Source organism: Cydia amplana, chromosome 12 (genome assembly GCF_948474715.1).
Source record: "Cydia amplana chromosome 12, ilCydAmpl1.1, whole genome shotgun sequence".
Lineage (NCBI taxonomy): Eukaryota > Metazoa > Arthropoda > Insecta > Lepidoptera > Tortricidae > Cydia > Cydia amplana.
Window position 1 is genome coordinate 6,502,838 of NC_086080.1, and position 17,974 is coordinate 6,520,811.

Here is a 17,974-nt window from a genome sequence, read left to right on the forward strand (position 1 = left end):
AGGGGACAAAAAAAACGCCCTTTTATGATTTAACAGAGTTCAGTCCAAAAGTTTTCTCTTATTATATCCCCTAATTGGCTTAAAGTCATTTATAATGCCTGCCTAATCTACATATATATACCTGATGATGTTTTCAGTCCACTTTTATACCAATTTTCCTGGAAATCAAGGCCTTGGGGTATATGCTCGTGCTGGCAGGAGAACTTGGCTTCAGGGTATGTTCTGGAGGAGCGAGAGGAAACAAGCGGCCAGTTGTGTCCTGGAGCACTAGCTGCTAAGGAGGCTGGAGAGATGGTGAGTTACAGTCGCCATCAGATATATCGGAGCGGCCAAGGCGTTCACAATATCTAAACACGCACTCTAACGCCCTGACAATAGAGGCGTGTTCAGATATTTGTGAGCGCCTTAGCCGCTCCGATATATCTGATAGTGACTGTACACATCAAAGCAAAGAAAAATAAAAAACCGGCCAAGTGCGAGTCGGACTCGCGCACGGAGGGTTCCGCACCATGAACAAAAAATCTAGCAAAACAAGCAAAAAAACGGTCACCCATCCAAGTACTGACCCCGCCCGACGTTGCTTAACTTCGGTCAAAAATCACGTTTGTCCCCACTTAAATCTTTATTAGCTATCACGGTTCGTGAGATACAGCCTGGTGACAGACGGACGGACAGACGGACGGACGGACGGACAGCGGAGTCTTAGTAATAGGGTCCCGTTTTTACCCTTTGGGTACGGAACCCTAAAAAGCCAGTGTGAGAGAAATTAAAGGGAAGACATTTAAAATGAGCACGTTGACCCAAGATACGAGTAGGTATAAATCTGTGCCTACATACTGCAACAACTGGCTGCATCGTATGCACATAGAATAGAATAGAATAGAATAGAAATAATTTTATTCGTGAGCACAAACACAAAATAGAAACAGATATAACAGATATAACAGAGAATAAAAGGATAAAGTGCCACGAAATGACATCCACCTGGTTTCATTGAACTTGGAGCGAGGCCAGAAACTACTGTACCTACAGAAACATTATTTAGATTTTTTTTAAAGGACAAGTGTCAGTTGCAGGCAAAAAGGCCGTCTAACATAGCGTGATTTTCGAATTTAAGTGTTTGTTAGAAAAATGTGCGTACACCGCTCTTTAACCTCGTTTGTTTCTGTTGGATTCTGAATCCATGGACACCGTTTGACCTTTACTTTACATGGGAATACAAGCAACGTTTCTACAATTTACTTAACGCTTACATCACCTGGTGGCCTAGCCAAGGTGACGATCGCTTGCAAGTTCGCTATCGAATCGCTTTGTGTTTCTCTATCACTCTTCCATATTAGTGTGACAGTGACAGTTGCGTTTCGTTAGCGATTGCCATGTTGTCTACGGGATCTGGAGACAAAGGTCTTATATGAGTCTAAAAGTTATTCTTTACGCACGTAAACACGCTGCACAGCTAGCAGACCCTAGCTCGGAGGAAGACACTCGCCGGGTACGACTGGAGCCGGACAAGGCCAGCGTGCGCGAGCGCAGCGCATGCGCAGTGCGAGTTCACGTGCCCGACACCGGCGCGCAGCTAGGGACACACCGCACTGTGCTGCAGTTAGTACATACTATCGGCCCAATTCGAACATTGTTTATAAGATGTCACAGCGATAGGATTCTGATCTGTCAGTGTCAAAAGTGACATTTAATCAATCAAAAACGTCGTTATTAATACTGACAGGTCGGTCCCTGGTAAGCATTGTTCGAATTGTGCTGTATGGCCCATGATAGCAAATTATAGGTTGCAGTTAATGTAATTAACTCAGTCTATTTCTATAGTTATTGCAGTAACAAATGCAGTAGTTGGTAGGCGGTTATTTCACCGTCGCTGTATCCTAAAGTAAACATGATACAGTGCATGACATACTGATGTCAGTGTGGTAACCGCCGCACAGTTATTTCTCGATCATTCAAATGACTTTATTGCAGAAAAAAGTAGTTTAAATAAATATCAATGAGAAATCGTACCTACACAATTTCCCACCCCCTGACACGGAAACAAAATGTTCAAGCTCACTGGTACGTAAAAAAGCTTAAAGGTTTAAAATTTAATAAATTGCAAATGAATCCCGGTAACAGAAATTCAAATTGACAATTTTGTTCGTTTGCGTTTAAATTTGCATAGAAATGTTTGGGGAAAATACCAAACATTATTTTTAAAAGATTTTTGCTGCAACCGGTTGACTGAGTGTATAATTATTTAGGTACAACAATTAGTTTGTGGTTGCCAAGTTTCTTGTTTTATTGGTATGTTGTATTTAAGTATTTTGGTATGTTGCATTACAGAAAGTAGAAGCTGGTGTAGTCAACGTACCGAATAAAGCATGTGTTATAACTATAAATAGCAGTACCTACCTAGCTATTTATTGTAATTATTAGATTATTACTATCAACTCGTTTTGAACATTTAATCGACTTCTTTATTGAGAATCATTTACTAACATTTAATCATTTACTTCTTAATTTCACAAAAATGTTATATTTTACAGATTAATTTTGGAGAACATACCAATAGAAAGCTTCAAGGTCAAATGGCAACCGAATATCGTATGCACAAGAATAGTGGATGAAGTTGGCCCTGATGGAAAAGTAAGTTTTTAATTTAATATAGGTAATAACATTTATTGTAGATACTTAAATATAAATACAAGCTAAAAATATAAAAAAATAACTACCTACTAAAACCTGTCCCGAGCTGCCCCCGACGCAAAGGTGCCCATCACGCTCGCTGCGTTGCCGCTTTGGATTACGATGGACAGCCTTGGACAGTTTTTAATTCAAGTACCTTCGATGTTTTTAGAATTAACAGTAAACAATTCCTACAAATATTTTCATTGACTGTATTAGTTTAATGTATAAAGAAAGAAAGAAAAATGGCAAATACTTAGTTACTGGTTACAGCTTAATATAATTAATATACATTAACTGTCTAATTCGAAGCACGAATTTCGCCCCGATTCGAACAATGCTTATAAGATGTCACAGCGATACGGTACTGATCTGCCAGTGTCAAAATTTACGTGACACAAAAGATGACACTTTTGTCACTGACAGATCAGTATCGGATCGCTGTGACATATTTTAAGCATTGGTCGAATCGGGCCGTTTATTTTAGACTTATTACATCTTACACATCAATGAATAGCGTAAAGGTAGCGGAAAAATTAAAAAAAGTCAGAGATAACGAGTTTTTGATTTCTTGTCCTAAACCATTTGCATTTCTAATCTCACTTGGACCAAAAAATTATTAGGAGTAAAGGAGGGTGGGCAAATTGGCCTAATTTGACCAATAAGGACAAGCAATATGTCACTGGATAGCTTATTCTAAGTTCTAATACTTTTAATATGGCAGATAGTCCCAAATCTTTGTGTAAAAAGGGAAAACCGCAAAAAGTACAGTTTTTTTCGATACTAAGTTCCTGTGTCGCAGATCATTAAGGTTTTGTTATTGTGGATGATTTGGTGTAACGATATTTTAGTTTTTTATTCGTTTTCTTATGTTTATTGTGTCATTTTTTTTTTAAACAGAGATTTGACAAGTCTCGTCATACAAAAAATGGAGTATATAAAAAACCTTTCCAATATATTATTCTTATTGGTTCATAGGCCAGTGTCCATACAAATCTGCCCATCCTCCTTTTTGTCAACTTTAAGTAAAAATTTCAGCGAATGTTTTTGGAAACACTAGCGTTGTTTTCAAATACGTAACGAGTGTTTAAACCAGGGATGTTGCGAACATCCGCATCCGCATCCGCAACCGCGGAACTTCCGCATTATTTTCAACATCCGCATCCGCATCCGCATCCGCATAAAATCGATGCGGAGCTTATGCGGATGCGGATGTCGAACAAGTCGGTACAGGAACGTCTTAGCGGCGGCGTAAGTGTTAGGTAATTTCGTAATTACCTATAACGAAATCGTCTAGATCAAGAAAAGTCGGCCAAGTTACTGTTTATTAAATATAACGCACCTTATTCTTGTTCAAATACTAAACGTTTCGTTTTTTTTAAATAAAAAAATACTAAAAATGTAATATTTGACGTTTTCTAAGTACCTAATCTTGACATCCGCATCCGCATCCGCATCCGCGGATGTGAGCCTTTAAAAATCCGCATCCGCATCCGCATCCGCGGATGTCAAAAAATCGGCATCCGCAACATCCCTGGTTTAAACACTCTCGGCCGTATTCAAACAATGCTTATTGCGGTGTTAAAGGTGTAACTGCGATACGATACCGATCTGTCAGTGTCAAAAGTTTTCTTCAACCAAAAAACCGTCACTTTTGACACTGACAGATCGATATCGTATCGCTGTGACTTCTTAGAAGAATTGTTCGAATCGGGCCGACTATGTGTGGTAATTTCAGGTCTGGACCCGCACAGTTTGCGATATCGTGCAAGCTCAAGTAGAGGTCTGGTGGAACATCGTACCTGTTCGTTTCGCGTTAGACCCGCTCGTGCTGCCTCTCATTCATTCAAGAAGGTATAGTTAACTAGATAGTACATAGACATTCTATACCGTCATCTTAAATCAAAGTTTTGAACAGGAGACTTATACCGCGAAAACCGAAATTCGCAAATGGCGAGTATCTTTCTCTTTTACTTCAATGAAGGCGTAATTATAGTACCTAACAGAGTAAGATGCCCGCAATTTGCGAACTTCATTTTCGCGGTTATAGCCCAGACGCTGCTAAAAAAAAGTAACAAAATTATAAAAAAGTAACAAAATGTAAAAAAAAATAATTATATTGATATGATTCAGGGGTAGTTTTACAGCATTCCGCTAGGGGCGCCAATGTGCTGTAAAATTAAATATGTTATAAGTAGTTAAGCTAAAGTAATAAAATTATATGATGAATATAACTAGCCAGTTCGCCAAAAAATACACATGCAGGATTCAGGTTTTGTGATGAAACTGATGAAATAATAATGACCTATTCAACTTCTTGCTTTTTTAAATGTTATCGCTATACGAGTACAAGCCAATCATGAAACGGAACTACGACTTTGTACATTCGCATGTTTTTTTGTTTGTTTTACACTTATACATTACTCATAGGTACATTATTCATACTGACAGAACCCTTTGTATACTTATGCCTCAATATCGTAACGTAAGTAAAAGGGGACGGTATATGACGTTTTCGATTTAGACCTCACTTTGTGCAATCAATTTGTTCAATGAATGATTAATACCTGCATTAAATTATACGTAAATCTGTTCACGAAGAAGCCGTGTACCGGATCTTCACGCCATAATATTTTTTATTTGCTGTAATTCTCTACAAATCAACACTAAAACTGTCCAAAAATCAAAATATGGAGTTCCGTTTGAGCAAGACGCATTACAGTTTTGTCTTTGACAGTAATTGAGTTGTTGTGGGATTTTGAAGGCTAGATAACTAAACTACCAAATTATTATCTACTTATATTTTTACTCACAAATACAACACAGAAATTCAATCCCAAATGTAAACTTTCGTATAATTTCCATACATTGACGACATCACTCAAAACTCTTCTTCGAGTCAGATGGCCGTTGGCCTTGCATCGAAGCAGACGTGTACGTCGTTGTAGCTCGTTTTTGACATTTTTATAGACATTTCATCATATACGCATACGAAAATGTATACCAGTAGATAAATTGTATTTCATACAATAGGGTAAATAAATATAATCACGTCGAGCTCGAGTCAAATTTTAAATGTGAGTTGTTGTTATTCACGGGTCGTAACGGTCGAAAACAGCAGTAAATTATCCTAAAACAATACGATTACAATCGAATTTAAGTAACTTGTTCCTTCAAAACCCGCTTAAAATGAAAAAAAGTTTAAAGACTCGTTTTACTGATTGGGATTGATTTTCATTATGCTGGTATCAATTTTGCGTCATTATAAAAATGTATATGACTTCTGTACGTCAATGACTTTTGATGTCAATTAATTGTAATCTTGTATTTATGTTAGAGAATATTATATGTTCATTTAAATCGAAGTATCGAAGTATCTATTAATACGAAGCGTAATTCGTTTAATACCTAAAGACTTGCAGTGTCTACACCTACTTTGTTGACGTTCGTTCCGTCTATGTATGCGATTACGTAACGTGCTGTTCTGATAATCTTCAAGAATCAAGATAATTAATAACGGCAAGATCAGCATTTAGTACCAGCGAGTTTTGCGGATTTGGAGACCGAGATAAAGCTTACAGGCCAATATCGCTGCGGCCCGGCCTGCTTATTGTTATGTGTATAAATCGAATGTTATATAAATTTACTATAAAAAACAATGTTTTATTTCAATGACATTCTGTGCGTAGAGGTATGTATGTTTCGGTGATTATAAGAATTATCTCCACACAATAATCGTGCAAAGCAGAGACTGCATTATTTCTTTACGGTATAAGCGGTAAGGAAAAACTCATTGGTATCCTGGCTCGTACCAATGAGTTTTTCGGAACTTATGTACGAAATATCATTTGATATTTACCACTAGCTTTTCGGTGAAGGAGGAAACATCGTGAGGAAACCTGCATACTCGTAGTGGATACATTTGCGAAGAAATTCAAAGCTGTGTGTGAAGTCCCCAATCCGCATTGGGCTAGCGTTGAGATTATTGTCTATACAGGGTGGTCCAAACCTTGACGTCCAAAAATCGTGGGCTATCAGAATGTACCCCATATGTATGTTTTTTCGTAGTTTTCATGTTATGATTTTTTAAGCTTTTAACTTTTCCTATGAAATTCCGGGGTTCCCATACAGAGTGGCTGAAAAATAACTGCATTCCGTTGCCAGGGAGGTGTTGGGATTATACTGAGCAACTTTTATTATTGGACCAACCCCGAAATCGCGAAAAAAAAATTGGTTTTTTATGCATTTTGGCTAGTCCATTTTCTATGGAAGGGTAATTTTTTTTCGCGGTTTCGAGGTTGGCCCCATTGTAAAAGTTGCTCAGTATAATCCCAAAACCTCCCTGGCAACGGAAATGCAGTTATTTTTTAGCCACTCTGTATGGGAACCCCGGAATTTCATAAGAAAAGTTAAAAGTAAAAAAAAATCATAACTCGATAACTACGAAAAATCGACTAACATACATGGGGTATATTCTGATAGCCCACGACGTGAGGAATCTAAAAAAAAATTTTTGGACGTCAAGGTTTGGACCACCCTGTATATAGGCTGAATTATTATTATTATTTATAGGCTGTACGGTACCGTTATTATTTATCAATACCGCTTCGTTTTGAAGGTACTATGTGCCTGTACCTGTACCTGTTGAAATATAAAGTACGGTACCGGTATAAAATTGCAGCAGGTACAACTATTTTTTATAGGTGTACAGTCAGCTGCAGAGAAAAGGTACCACTCCTGCATACAATCTTCTATGCAGGGGTGACCTGCAGCTGACTGTACCTAAACCATCACTGACCGAGCGTAGGCGAAGGTCTCCGTTTCAGCTTGGGCAAAAATACTTTCGTTTGTTCGAATGTTCTCCTTTGCATATCACATTTCTCAAATATCTCGAGAAAATTTGTAAGCAGGTTCGGTAGTTGGATATAATTACTCGGTTTCTTTTTTTTTATAAGTTCTAATAGGCAGAGATTGTCATAAAGGACTTAAGCGACAGTAGGGTCTGTGGTACTTAAGACCATTGTGATTATTAGTAGTGTCCGATCGAAGATTCGGTTTCGGTTTCGGCCAGTTTCGGCCATAAAATCATGTTTCGGCCGTAATTTCGGTTTCGGCCAAAAAACGGCCGAATCTTTCGGCCTGGCCGAAACATACGAAATAGTACTTCGTATTATGAAACTAAACTATGTGACAAAGACCAAAAGTTGGGGAGCAAGTAGGACAACAATATTTATATATACAGAAATTTGTGTTTCGGTCGGACATTAATTATTAGGTACTTACTGATTATGCTGCGCCGCGTGGAACGTGAGGTGCGTTGGGGTAAGTGCATACAAATCATTCAAGAAAAAAATCCCTTTTAAGATCACTCGTGTGTCTGCCCCTAATAGACTAATTCAATTGAAATTTGGTACACATTTGTCACATATGACAAAGAGTCGGTGATCCAAAGATGGACTATAGTCCGTCAACCAAATCTTGTCAGTAGCAATGTAAAGCAAACTAAAGTAGGGCAACACTCAAAGAGCAGTATTGCGCTAAGAAAAGCAGCAATGTACATCGAACCAAAAGATTTTTTTTTCCGCTGAGCGCGCCCTGCGTACCTACGTCAATTCAAATTGTCACTAGCGGTTTATTGAAAAAATTTGAAACATGGACGGACAATTTAAAAGCGATGTTAAAACAATGTTAATAAAAATGATGAACAAATTTTAAGATATCAAAAACAACTATATCGTAGTGCTTATATTCTCTTTGTTCCCTATCTATGTCTTCTAAGTTTACTAAAATAAAATCATATCAAAATGCAGATAATTAGATAGTGCATATATTTGTTATTTACAATATAATATGCCACTTGTTAATGTAAATTAGTGTACTCTTCTGGATGAATATGACATACCTGTGTAATTTTTTTGATTGGTATATATTGTACAATAGGATTACATATTAAAAATAAAACAACTGATATTTGGGTGTTTATTTAATTTAAAGGTAAATAAGATAAGGGTCACTTTAGCTTACACTATAATTCAGGTCATTAATTGAAAAAATATAATGAAGTTACCAATGTTACCGGGTCACTTCAACCAAGCATAATACTCTGTAGTATTTTATTGCATCTTTGTAAATAGTCACAACTGATTGCTGAAAATATTAGACATGTGGGCCTATGGACGGTTTACAGGACACAATTTATGGTCTTGTTGGATAGATTTAGGCATACGTTTTAATTTTATTTATGCCTTTTAACCCTAAAACAAAAAAACTGAACATAATCTTAAAAGTTCGAAAGAGTTCTTCCAGTATGTACTTGTCATAACCTCAATTTTTAGTAATGTTTACCATCAACGAGCATGATTGTACATTGTAGGCCCCTTAGCTTTCTTATTCTTATTTAATGTATTGGTATTTAATGGTGACAGCAGAAATATCTCTTGAAACAGAAACGATTCAGAATGAAAACCAAATGAAAACAAATAAGGTGACGGCTGTCATTCACGATCCCATCACGATCCACATTCCACAGATAAAACACAGATGACACGCATTTTGGAATTATTCGAACACAGTGTTGCTAACCCGCGATTTTTCAAATTTGCCGCCTTTTACTACTGACAAGATTTGGTTGACGGACTTTAGTAACGTAAATAAATGAACTTTTAACTTTGCGGCCATTTTTTGTATCGTGTGATATATCAGATATTAAATTATAAGATATTTACTAATAATAAGCATTGGTCACGTAAATTATTTTTAGATTTTTTTTGCAAGTATGATATAGAACATTATTTCAATTATTTTTAAAATTAAGCCTATCCAAAGGCGACTTGGAAGAAGTGTCATGGGGATCTACATTCGTTGGGTGAAAAACAAGTTTTTTTGTCTAATTATCGTTTAAAACTCAATCGATCGGCAATAACGCGGGCACATAAAACAAAAAACTTCTTTTTTCACTCATAAAACTCCTTAAACCTAATAAGAGCTAAACAAAAACAAGTGCGAGTCGGACTCGCATTCCAAGGGTTCCGTATATTAAGTCCGTCTCACGCTTGACTGCACATTTCTTATAGATTTTCCTGACATATATAGGTAAAGAACTACTTTGTGTATTTTTTTCAAAATTTTAGATCCAGTAGTTTCGGAGAAGGTGGGCGGAGAATGATCATTTTTTGCCTATTTTCATGAATAACTGCTGAACTATTAATCCTAAAATTATAAAAAAAAAAATTATTTGAGATTCTTACAATGAGCTCTTTTATTTGATATGTAACACTATATAGTTTAAAAAACATTATTTTTTAATTTTTTCATTTACCCCCCCCCCCCCCCCCCCAAAAATGGCTACCGTATTTCAAATTCTCTAAAATAAATTTTATTTACGTTACACGTCCATCTTTGGGTCACAAATTTACATTAGTGTGCCAAATTTACATATGTGTGCCAAATTTCAACTGAATTGGTCCAGTAGTTTCGGAGAAAATAGACTGTGACAGACGGACGGACAGACAGACAGACGCACGAAGAATTATATGTATATGCACTTACCCCAACGCACCTCTCGTTCTACGCTGCGCGGGGTTCATTGCCGCTCCTACCGCCGTAAGTGTAAGTACAACTACATCATCAAGGCTACGATCGAAGATAATCAGTTCAGCACTGAAATAATAGCGGTGGAATGCCAGTATAATATTTAATTATTTATTTTAATTTTATAAATTTAATAGCAAAATAAATAGCGAATATACGATACTCGTACAAGTAAATCTGTAAAGATCTTAGGGGTACATCAGCCGACATATATTTTTAAATTTTATTTTGTCCGCCTTAAATAAATTTCCACCCTGCCGAAACTTTATTTATTTAAAATTCTAATTGAATTGATTTTTCGCCTTATGAATAACCGTATAGAGTAGTAAATAAAATTTTACATCTGACTTAATGACATCTGGGTTTATTCGGTTTAACTTAACTTTACAAAGATGGAGACATGAGGCGCAAGATAGAGACAAATGGAGACAACTGGAGGAGGCCTTCACCCTAAGAGGGGTCCTTACATAATTTAGATTAATAGATAATAGTAAATAATTTTTTAATTTAATTTTCATTATATTAACAAATGATATACCTAAGTGATAATTTAACTGTTGATAAAATAACTAATAATGAATGCATGCTAAATTATGTACTTCAAATAAGGAATTAAAAGGCTTTTTATTTTTATTTTATTTATTTATTTATAACTTTACAAAACGCGTATCTCGACAAAGCCGTAATATGCAGAAAATAGTTAACAATCAAATGAATTAAATTAGAATTTAAATACGTCACGTGTGACATGAACAGACAAGGAGAGCAAGATTTAATGTATTGTTTCTCTTTCTTCTTTCAATGGAACGTTTTTACAGTTTCTGTTCCTCAAAAGAGGTCAGTGGTTATCACTAAACTCAAAACGCTATCTTAAAAAAACTTGATGGGTCAATGACCTGTCCCAGTAAAGTGAGGTAGTGTGCGTGAAGTGCGCTTGTGTGTGAAATGGGGTAAATTGACAGAATCTGAAAATTTACCCACCTCTACTGTCGCCTTATAGACGGGTCTATCGCGAAATTTATTTTATTACCTTTATTTTTCTACGTTTCCACACAGGTTTCACTGGTCGTGGTTGCGGCTAACTGATACGACCAGTGAAGCCTGTGTCAAAACGTCGGTAAATAAAGGTAATAAAATACATTTCGCGATAGACCCGTCTATAAATGTGAGTTAATATGTGTTCAAAACGCGAAAGTTTTAAATATTAGATTAATACTTACGTGTTTTATTTCGTAAAGGGTGAAAGCTGTTCCAGTCTCGTTTTGCGCAACGCAACTGTACGGAGTGGATGACATCTCCACACTTTGGCACTCTTCAGCTCCCATGGTGCTGCCACCTGGCATGGAACTCTCTCCTGTTAATAGCGTTGGAGCTAAATTGGTAGTGCCACTGCCGTTGCTGCCCAACGAGTATCCTGAAGATGATATGATAACGTGAGTCATCATTTATTTTGTCTTAAATAATAATTACTTTATAGGTTCTTCATAGGTGGAGAACCTATGTTCTCGCAAGCTTGGTTTCTGCAACTCGACGTCTTATTATTGCGCCTATTTTGCGTGATGGGTTGGCGGCACTATTCTTGCCAACCCAACTCAACCAGGAAGCCTAGCAGACCCTTGACGTTGCCGACGACTTCTGGGAGAGACCCCGGCGAGCCGAGGTGTTGTGCCCGGCACTCTGCCACCCCTGGGCATTCAAGAATGACGTGGGCGACTGTCTCATCTGCCTCCATTTATGCTCTGCAGAGAGGGCTATCTGTAACACGTAGGGTTAGGGCGTGCATGAACTGTGGGGGCCGGCACAGGAGCCCCCGTTTATGAATTGACGTGAAGTGTAAATATCAAGTTTATGCTTCTAATATATAGCCCACAAGATGGCAGAACCTACAATGTACTAAAAACGTACGTGTACTGTAGAGGGCACTTGCTTTAGCGTGTAGTGTCAATGTTAACAGTTTATGTTTCCGATTCAGGCCACAAGATGGCCGACCCTCCAACGCGCACGGCCATTGCAACTGTAAAATTGAGTTGGTCCCAGATAAACTGACATATTAAAATAGCTGATGGAAACAGATGGAATGGGTAAACGTTTATTGCAACATTTGCAACCCGCAAATGGCTCGTGTTGATTGATGTTACGAGTAAAAGCCATGGGCTTGCGTTGCCAGAGATTATAAATAACATCAATGGAATTAAATTAAATTTGTATTAAGCAGAAACGTCTGCGAACAATGCTATTAAGCTTCAAAATAAATTAAAAGTGGAAAAATTCACTGTGTTGGTATCTCAGATGGAAGAGCACTGTACTAGTGATCCAGTGGTCGTGGGTTCAAGTCCCACCCAAGACAGTGAATTTTTTCAGTTTTAATTTATTTCGAAGCTTAATAGCATCGTTCGCAGACGTTTCTGCTTAATATAAAATTAATCTAGTGTGGGATAGCGCATCATTACTGGTGAATTTCCAATATGATTTGGAACTCCGGTAGCCGTTTAAGACGTGTAGTACTCTTGCGGTAGATGTCGCTATGAGCCTCCCTAGGGCTCACATATGGTGGAAATATTCGCTGAATCGGGTACGGTCTTGGCAGCTCAGATGGAAGAGCACTGTACTAGTGATCTAGTGGTCGTGGGTTCAAGTCCCACCCAAGACAGTGAATTTTTCCACTTTTAATTTATTTCGAAGATCAATGGAATTGCTTACTTCCAGCTAAGCTAATGTGGTATATTCCATTCGTTTCACGCAGAGTAATAAAATGTGAGAACAAGGCGCCGTCTCTTGCGATCTTTTGTCTGTATAATGGCATATAGGTGCCACGGAAAGCGCAAAATGAGCAAAAAACGGCGCATTGTTCCCAGTATTTATGATTCCGCGTGCAGCGAGTAATAATACCACTAAGTATAATAGCTGGGTCGCGTGTTTGGTAGGTGGATCTTTTTCAACATAATGGATAAAGTATGTTACTGGACTACGACCACGCTAAGTTTGCACTGGCTTTAACAATCATAATGCATACCATATCTCTTAGGAGCCCATAGGAGCGCCATCACTACGTCCTTTTAAAACAAAGTCCCCCGCCGCGTCTATCTGTTTGTATATAAATCTCAAAAACTACTAAGCGGATTTTCATGCGGTTCACCCATCAATAGAGTGATTCTTGAGGAAGGTTTAAGCGTGTAATTTGTTAAGGTTTTGTGTAACCCGTGCGAAGCCGGGATGGGTCGCTAGTACTTGATATTAGTAAAGTCGGATTTTATTTACCATTAGTCCGTTATCTTATGGATCCGAACAGTCGTATTTTTAGGGTTCCGTACCCAAAGGGTAAAAACGGGACCCTATTACTAAGACTCCGCTGTCCGTCCGTCCGTCCGTCCGTCTGTCACCAGGCTGTATCTCACGAACCGTGATAGCTAGACAGTTGAAATTTTCACAGATGATGTATTTCTGTTGCCGCTATAACAACAAATACTAAAAACAGAATAAAATAAAGATTTAATTGGGGCTCCCATACAACAAACGTGATTTTTGACCGAAGTTAAGCAACGTCGGGCGGGGTCAGTACTTGGATGGGTGACCGTTTTTTTGCTTGTTTGTTGATGGTGCGGAACCCTCCGTGCGCGAGTCCGACTCGCACTTGGCCGGTTTTTTTTTCAACCTATTCTTTTTTTATCAAAACTATTTAAATCCAAGTGACAATAATATTTGTTTTATTCCCGCTGCCAATTTTTCATGAATGGTGGGTTATGACTGAAATATTTCTTCAGATTGAAAACAGGAACGGACGAGTGGTCTGTGAGCTGCAAGGTGACCCGCGCATGCGCAACAAGACACCCAGGTTTAGCTCCAGCGCGCCATTGGCTGGGCGTTGTCGTGCCTGGAGCCAAGATTTGTGCCAAAATGGAGATCTTCAACGATACCCACCAGGATGTAAGTTAAATGTTGCTCCAAGTACCTATTCCTTCTATAACTTCTACCTACATGGAGACTGAAAAGTGCGTTTCTTTTATTTTTTGTCGTTTTTATATAGGTATTGTGACCTTTTTTGCCACTTTTGTGTTATTTGGGCGTTTTTTTTTTGTTGTCCCCAGCACTTTTTTTTAAATTTGGGATTTTTTATGTTATTTCTACTCAGAATCACGAGCTCTTTCTATCCTAATAGGAGAAAAAAAGTGTCCTAAGGTTTTTATTTCCATTCCGTCACCATTTTTCATAGATTTTGTATGGCGGTCGCGCAATGGAAAGATCTAAAAATGTATGGAAATTTTGGGACACTTTTTTTCTCCTATTAGGATAGAAACAGCTCGTGATTCTGAGTAGAAATAACATAAAAAATCCCAAATTTGAAAAAAAAGTGTTGGGGACAACAAAAAAAAACGCCCATTTCTAGTCAGGATCGCGAGCCTTTTTCATCCTTATAGGAGAAAAAAAGTGTCTTAAAATTTCCATACATTTTTCAAACATTCTTTTTGTTACCGCCATACAAATTATATTGGGAAATGGTAACATAATAGGAAAAAACTGTGGGACATTTTTTTATCCTTTTAAAGAGCTCGTGATTCTGAGTAGAAATAACACAAAACTGGCAAAAAAGGTCACAATATAAATTAAAATGGCAAAAAAAAGATACGCTCAAAAACGGTGAACGCGCTGTTACCCGCTCAATGTTGACGTGACTAGAATTCCCGCCACCGGTAGCCCAGCAGCTTGGTTTGATCATGCCTTGAACCATCATTAGATCTTCACAAATGACTACGAAAATGCAAGTGTAGTTTCAATCTACTATACCTACTCCACCGACATGAGCAAACCTATTATGTTATGATGATGATGATGACTATACTGTACCTCTCGCGTCAAATGATGGTCCCTAAGCTATGACAGTTCATTTTTAGGGTTCCGTACCCAAAGGGTAAAAAACGGGACCCAATTAGTAAGACTACGCTGTCCGTCCGTCCGTCCGTACGTTCGTCTGTCACCAGGCTGTATCTCATGAACCGCGATAGCTAGACAGTTGAAATTTTCACAAATGATGTATCTCTGTTCCGCTATAACAATATTATAACAATATTTTGCTCTATTTTTTGTTGATGGTGCGGAACCCTCCATGCGCGAGTCCGACTCTTTTTTATAAGAAATAGCTGTCTCGGCGATGTTTGTAAATTTAACATTTAATAAAAATAGGATTTAACTTAGGTTAAGTTAAGTTAGTTAACTTAACCAAAAGAGACTAAAAGGAACTTTTATAGGGACCATCCTTCGACGCGAGAGGTATAAGTAAGTAGGTACCTTTATTTAAGGCACCAAAGAACGAAATGTAGGTATGATGCCCTAGCACTGAAGCTCATTTTTTGTCAAGCTTGCAATGTTTAGTCACACATACGAGCCTTTTTGTACTTTTTATTCAAATGGGAGATTTTTGACAATAATTAAATATTATTATTTATGTAATTTAACTACTCTGACTCCATTGGGTCACTTTCTTATTTAGTACGTAGTATAAACCTATAAATATATAATCATTTATTTACAAACAAGATATATACAGTGGTATTATTAAAAGAAATTTAAAAACTAGCTTAAATCTAAAATAGGCCCTTGAGGCATTGTACCAAGGATGCTGGCGAAATTTCCTCGCTGTATCGCAATGCTGATACGTTGTGCGAGGTAGCCGCCAGCTCTTCGGTCACCAGTTACGTCAACCAGACGCTATAAATTATAATAAGATAAGTAAATCCTTTATGTAAAGAAGGCAACGATTGTACGCAAACGAGAAGAAAACAGTCCTAAACAAATAGCGCAAACAAGACGCTCCGAAAAGACTTAGGAAGATTACTGAGGTACGCGTGTACCGTTTTATAGCCGAAGAGATTTTTGTTTACATTACATGTTACATTTTCTAGCATTTATTGTAGTTTCTGTAGCTTTTCATTTGCATTTTGCAATTTGTTAATGTGATATAAGATATCAGCACCACCTATTAAATTAGAGATAACTATGTTTACGTAAAAAAATTCGTTGGTAAAGTTATAACAGAAAATACTGAAATTTAATCCTTTAAGGGGAAAGGCCTGAGCGTAATTGAAATCTAGCCAGCAATACAGCTTACGCTTTACAGAGTAATCATAATTTACCAATTTGCCAACAATAAACTTTTCCCTCCACCTACTTATTTTGAAATCAAAATTTAAATGTAAACCCTTTAGTTAAATACGCGTGCAAGTGGCGAGACAAAATTAAGACGCAAATAGCGAGAGATACACTTTTATCCGTAAATATGACCCTTATAGACCCCAAAGATAAAGATACAACAACAGATTAAACTCCATTAATGGACATCAGAGAAGAAAACTTAATAAAGTAGCAGACCTAAGATAAGATGCTCAGTCTACCCTTCTGACTTAATCATGAGCTCGCCAAGAATCATTAACCCCTGAACTGCCTTGTCCTGTATCCGTCCCAGACAATTTGGACTATAATTAAAAGTTGGAAGGTTATTAATTTAGTAGCAAATTTTTGACAAGGGCGTTCGAGGTGCGAGGTAAAAGGCGTTGTGAGTGTACCTACATAATATTTTCCATTCTGCCTAGAACCATTGATCAAAAGCCACGAAGGAAACGGTTTGAGAATGTTTATATAGAAAACTGGCCGCTTCTGTTCCCTCTTAGTACTTATTGAAGAAGGTTACTTCGACACGCTTTCAGTAACTTGATATTTTATTTGAAGTTGATGACAAAGGGAGGTCAGAAGGTTAAACAACGGTCAGATTGAAGGGCAGTTAATTCTTCAAACAACTTCGTTTAGCTGGCCGATCCCAATTAAAACAGGCACTCTAGGGAAATAATGAGTTGATGAGCTTACAACATGGCAAGTGGTTCTTAAAAATTTATAGGTACGTTACGTACGGCGCGTAAATGCAGAAATGAAATCCATATTTTATAAGGCATTTCCCCAAGATATTATAAATACCTCTTATTACATTGTCATTTTGTGTCCAACCTATTTTATTTCATATTAATAAGAGCAGAGGGGGAAAACATCTTGTATATTTCCCTAGACGATTAATTTCAGTTTCTCCGATACAAGGAATTGGGCCACAACAAAATGTTACCGTATCTACTAGTAGTATATTTCAACTACTACTAGTAGTTGAAATATAATATTGTGGGTTTGAAAGATTCCCAGATACCAACATAAAATAATAAAACTTTAGTAATCATGGCAGATAATAGGAACCTCATTTAACAACAATGCTTTTCCAATATTTGAGCGCTGATGATTAGTGATGATGTGTATGTAGGTATATACTTAATTATTACAAACAAAATGTTTTAAATATTTTTCGCGTAAAAACACCCTCTAATATGAATATGGTTAAAATGTAGCCATTATAATCCTTGTCATAAAAACAAATTGATAGAAACAGTCATCAGTTAGGTAGGGCAAACCTTGGCTTATCGGTGATACTTGGTAATTCGGTGATACTGCGTTATAATCTTACACAGTTCTCACCATGAGGAAATGCGAGCTATAAAATTGTTGGCAGCTGTTAGTTTTGATGCTTGCAATTGGGTTGGCAGCGATTTAATTGCTTACATTTCAGCATTGTAAGCTCAGCGTAAGATAACAACGCATCATCACCGAATTACCAAGTATCACCGATAAGCCAAGGTTTGCCCTACCTATACTAAAATCTACTCAGTAAATAGTTTTGTTA

General features: G+C 37.4%; 1 protein-coding gene across 1 annotated transcript in view; it reads left to right on the plus strand.

The window, feature by feature from the left end:
• Positions 1-136: 136 nt before the first annotated feature.
• The window catches only part of LOC134652710 (uncharacterized), a 120,911-nt gene continuing 103,073 nt past the window's right edge, over positions 137-17,974 (plus strand). The window contains exons 1-6 of the mRNA XM_063507873.1: positions 137-294; positions 1,457-1,602; positions 2,535-2,634; positions 4,412-4,527; positions 11,502-11,696; positions 14,025-14,187. Coding sequence (XP_063363943.1) covers positions 292-294; positions 1,457-1,602; positions 2,535-2,634; positions 4,412-4,527; positions 11,502-11,696; positions 14,025-14,187 — 723 coding nt within the window. The 5' untranslated portion in view covers positions 137-291. The remainder of the gene's footprint in view (positions 295-1,456; positions 1,603-2,534; positions 2,635-4,411; positions 4,528-11,501; positions 11,697-14,024; positions 14,188-17,974) is intronic.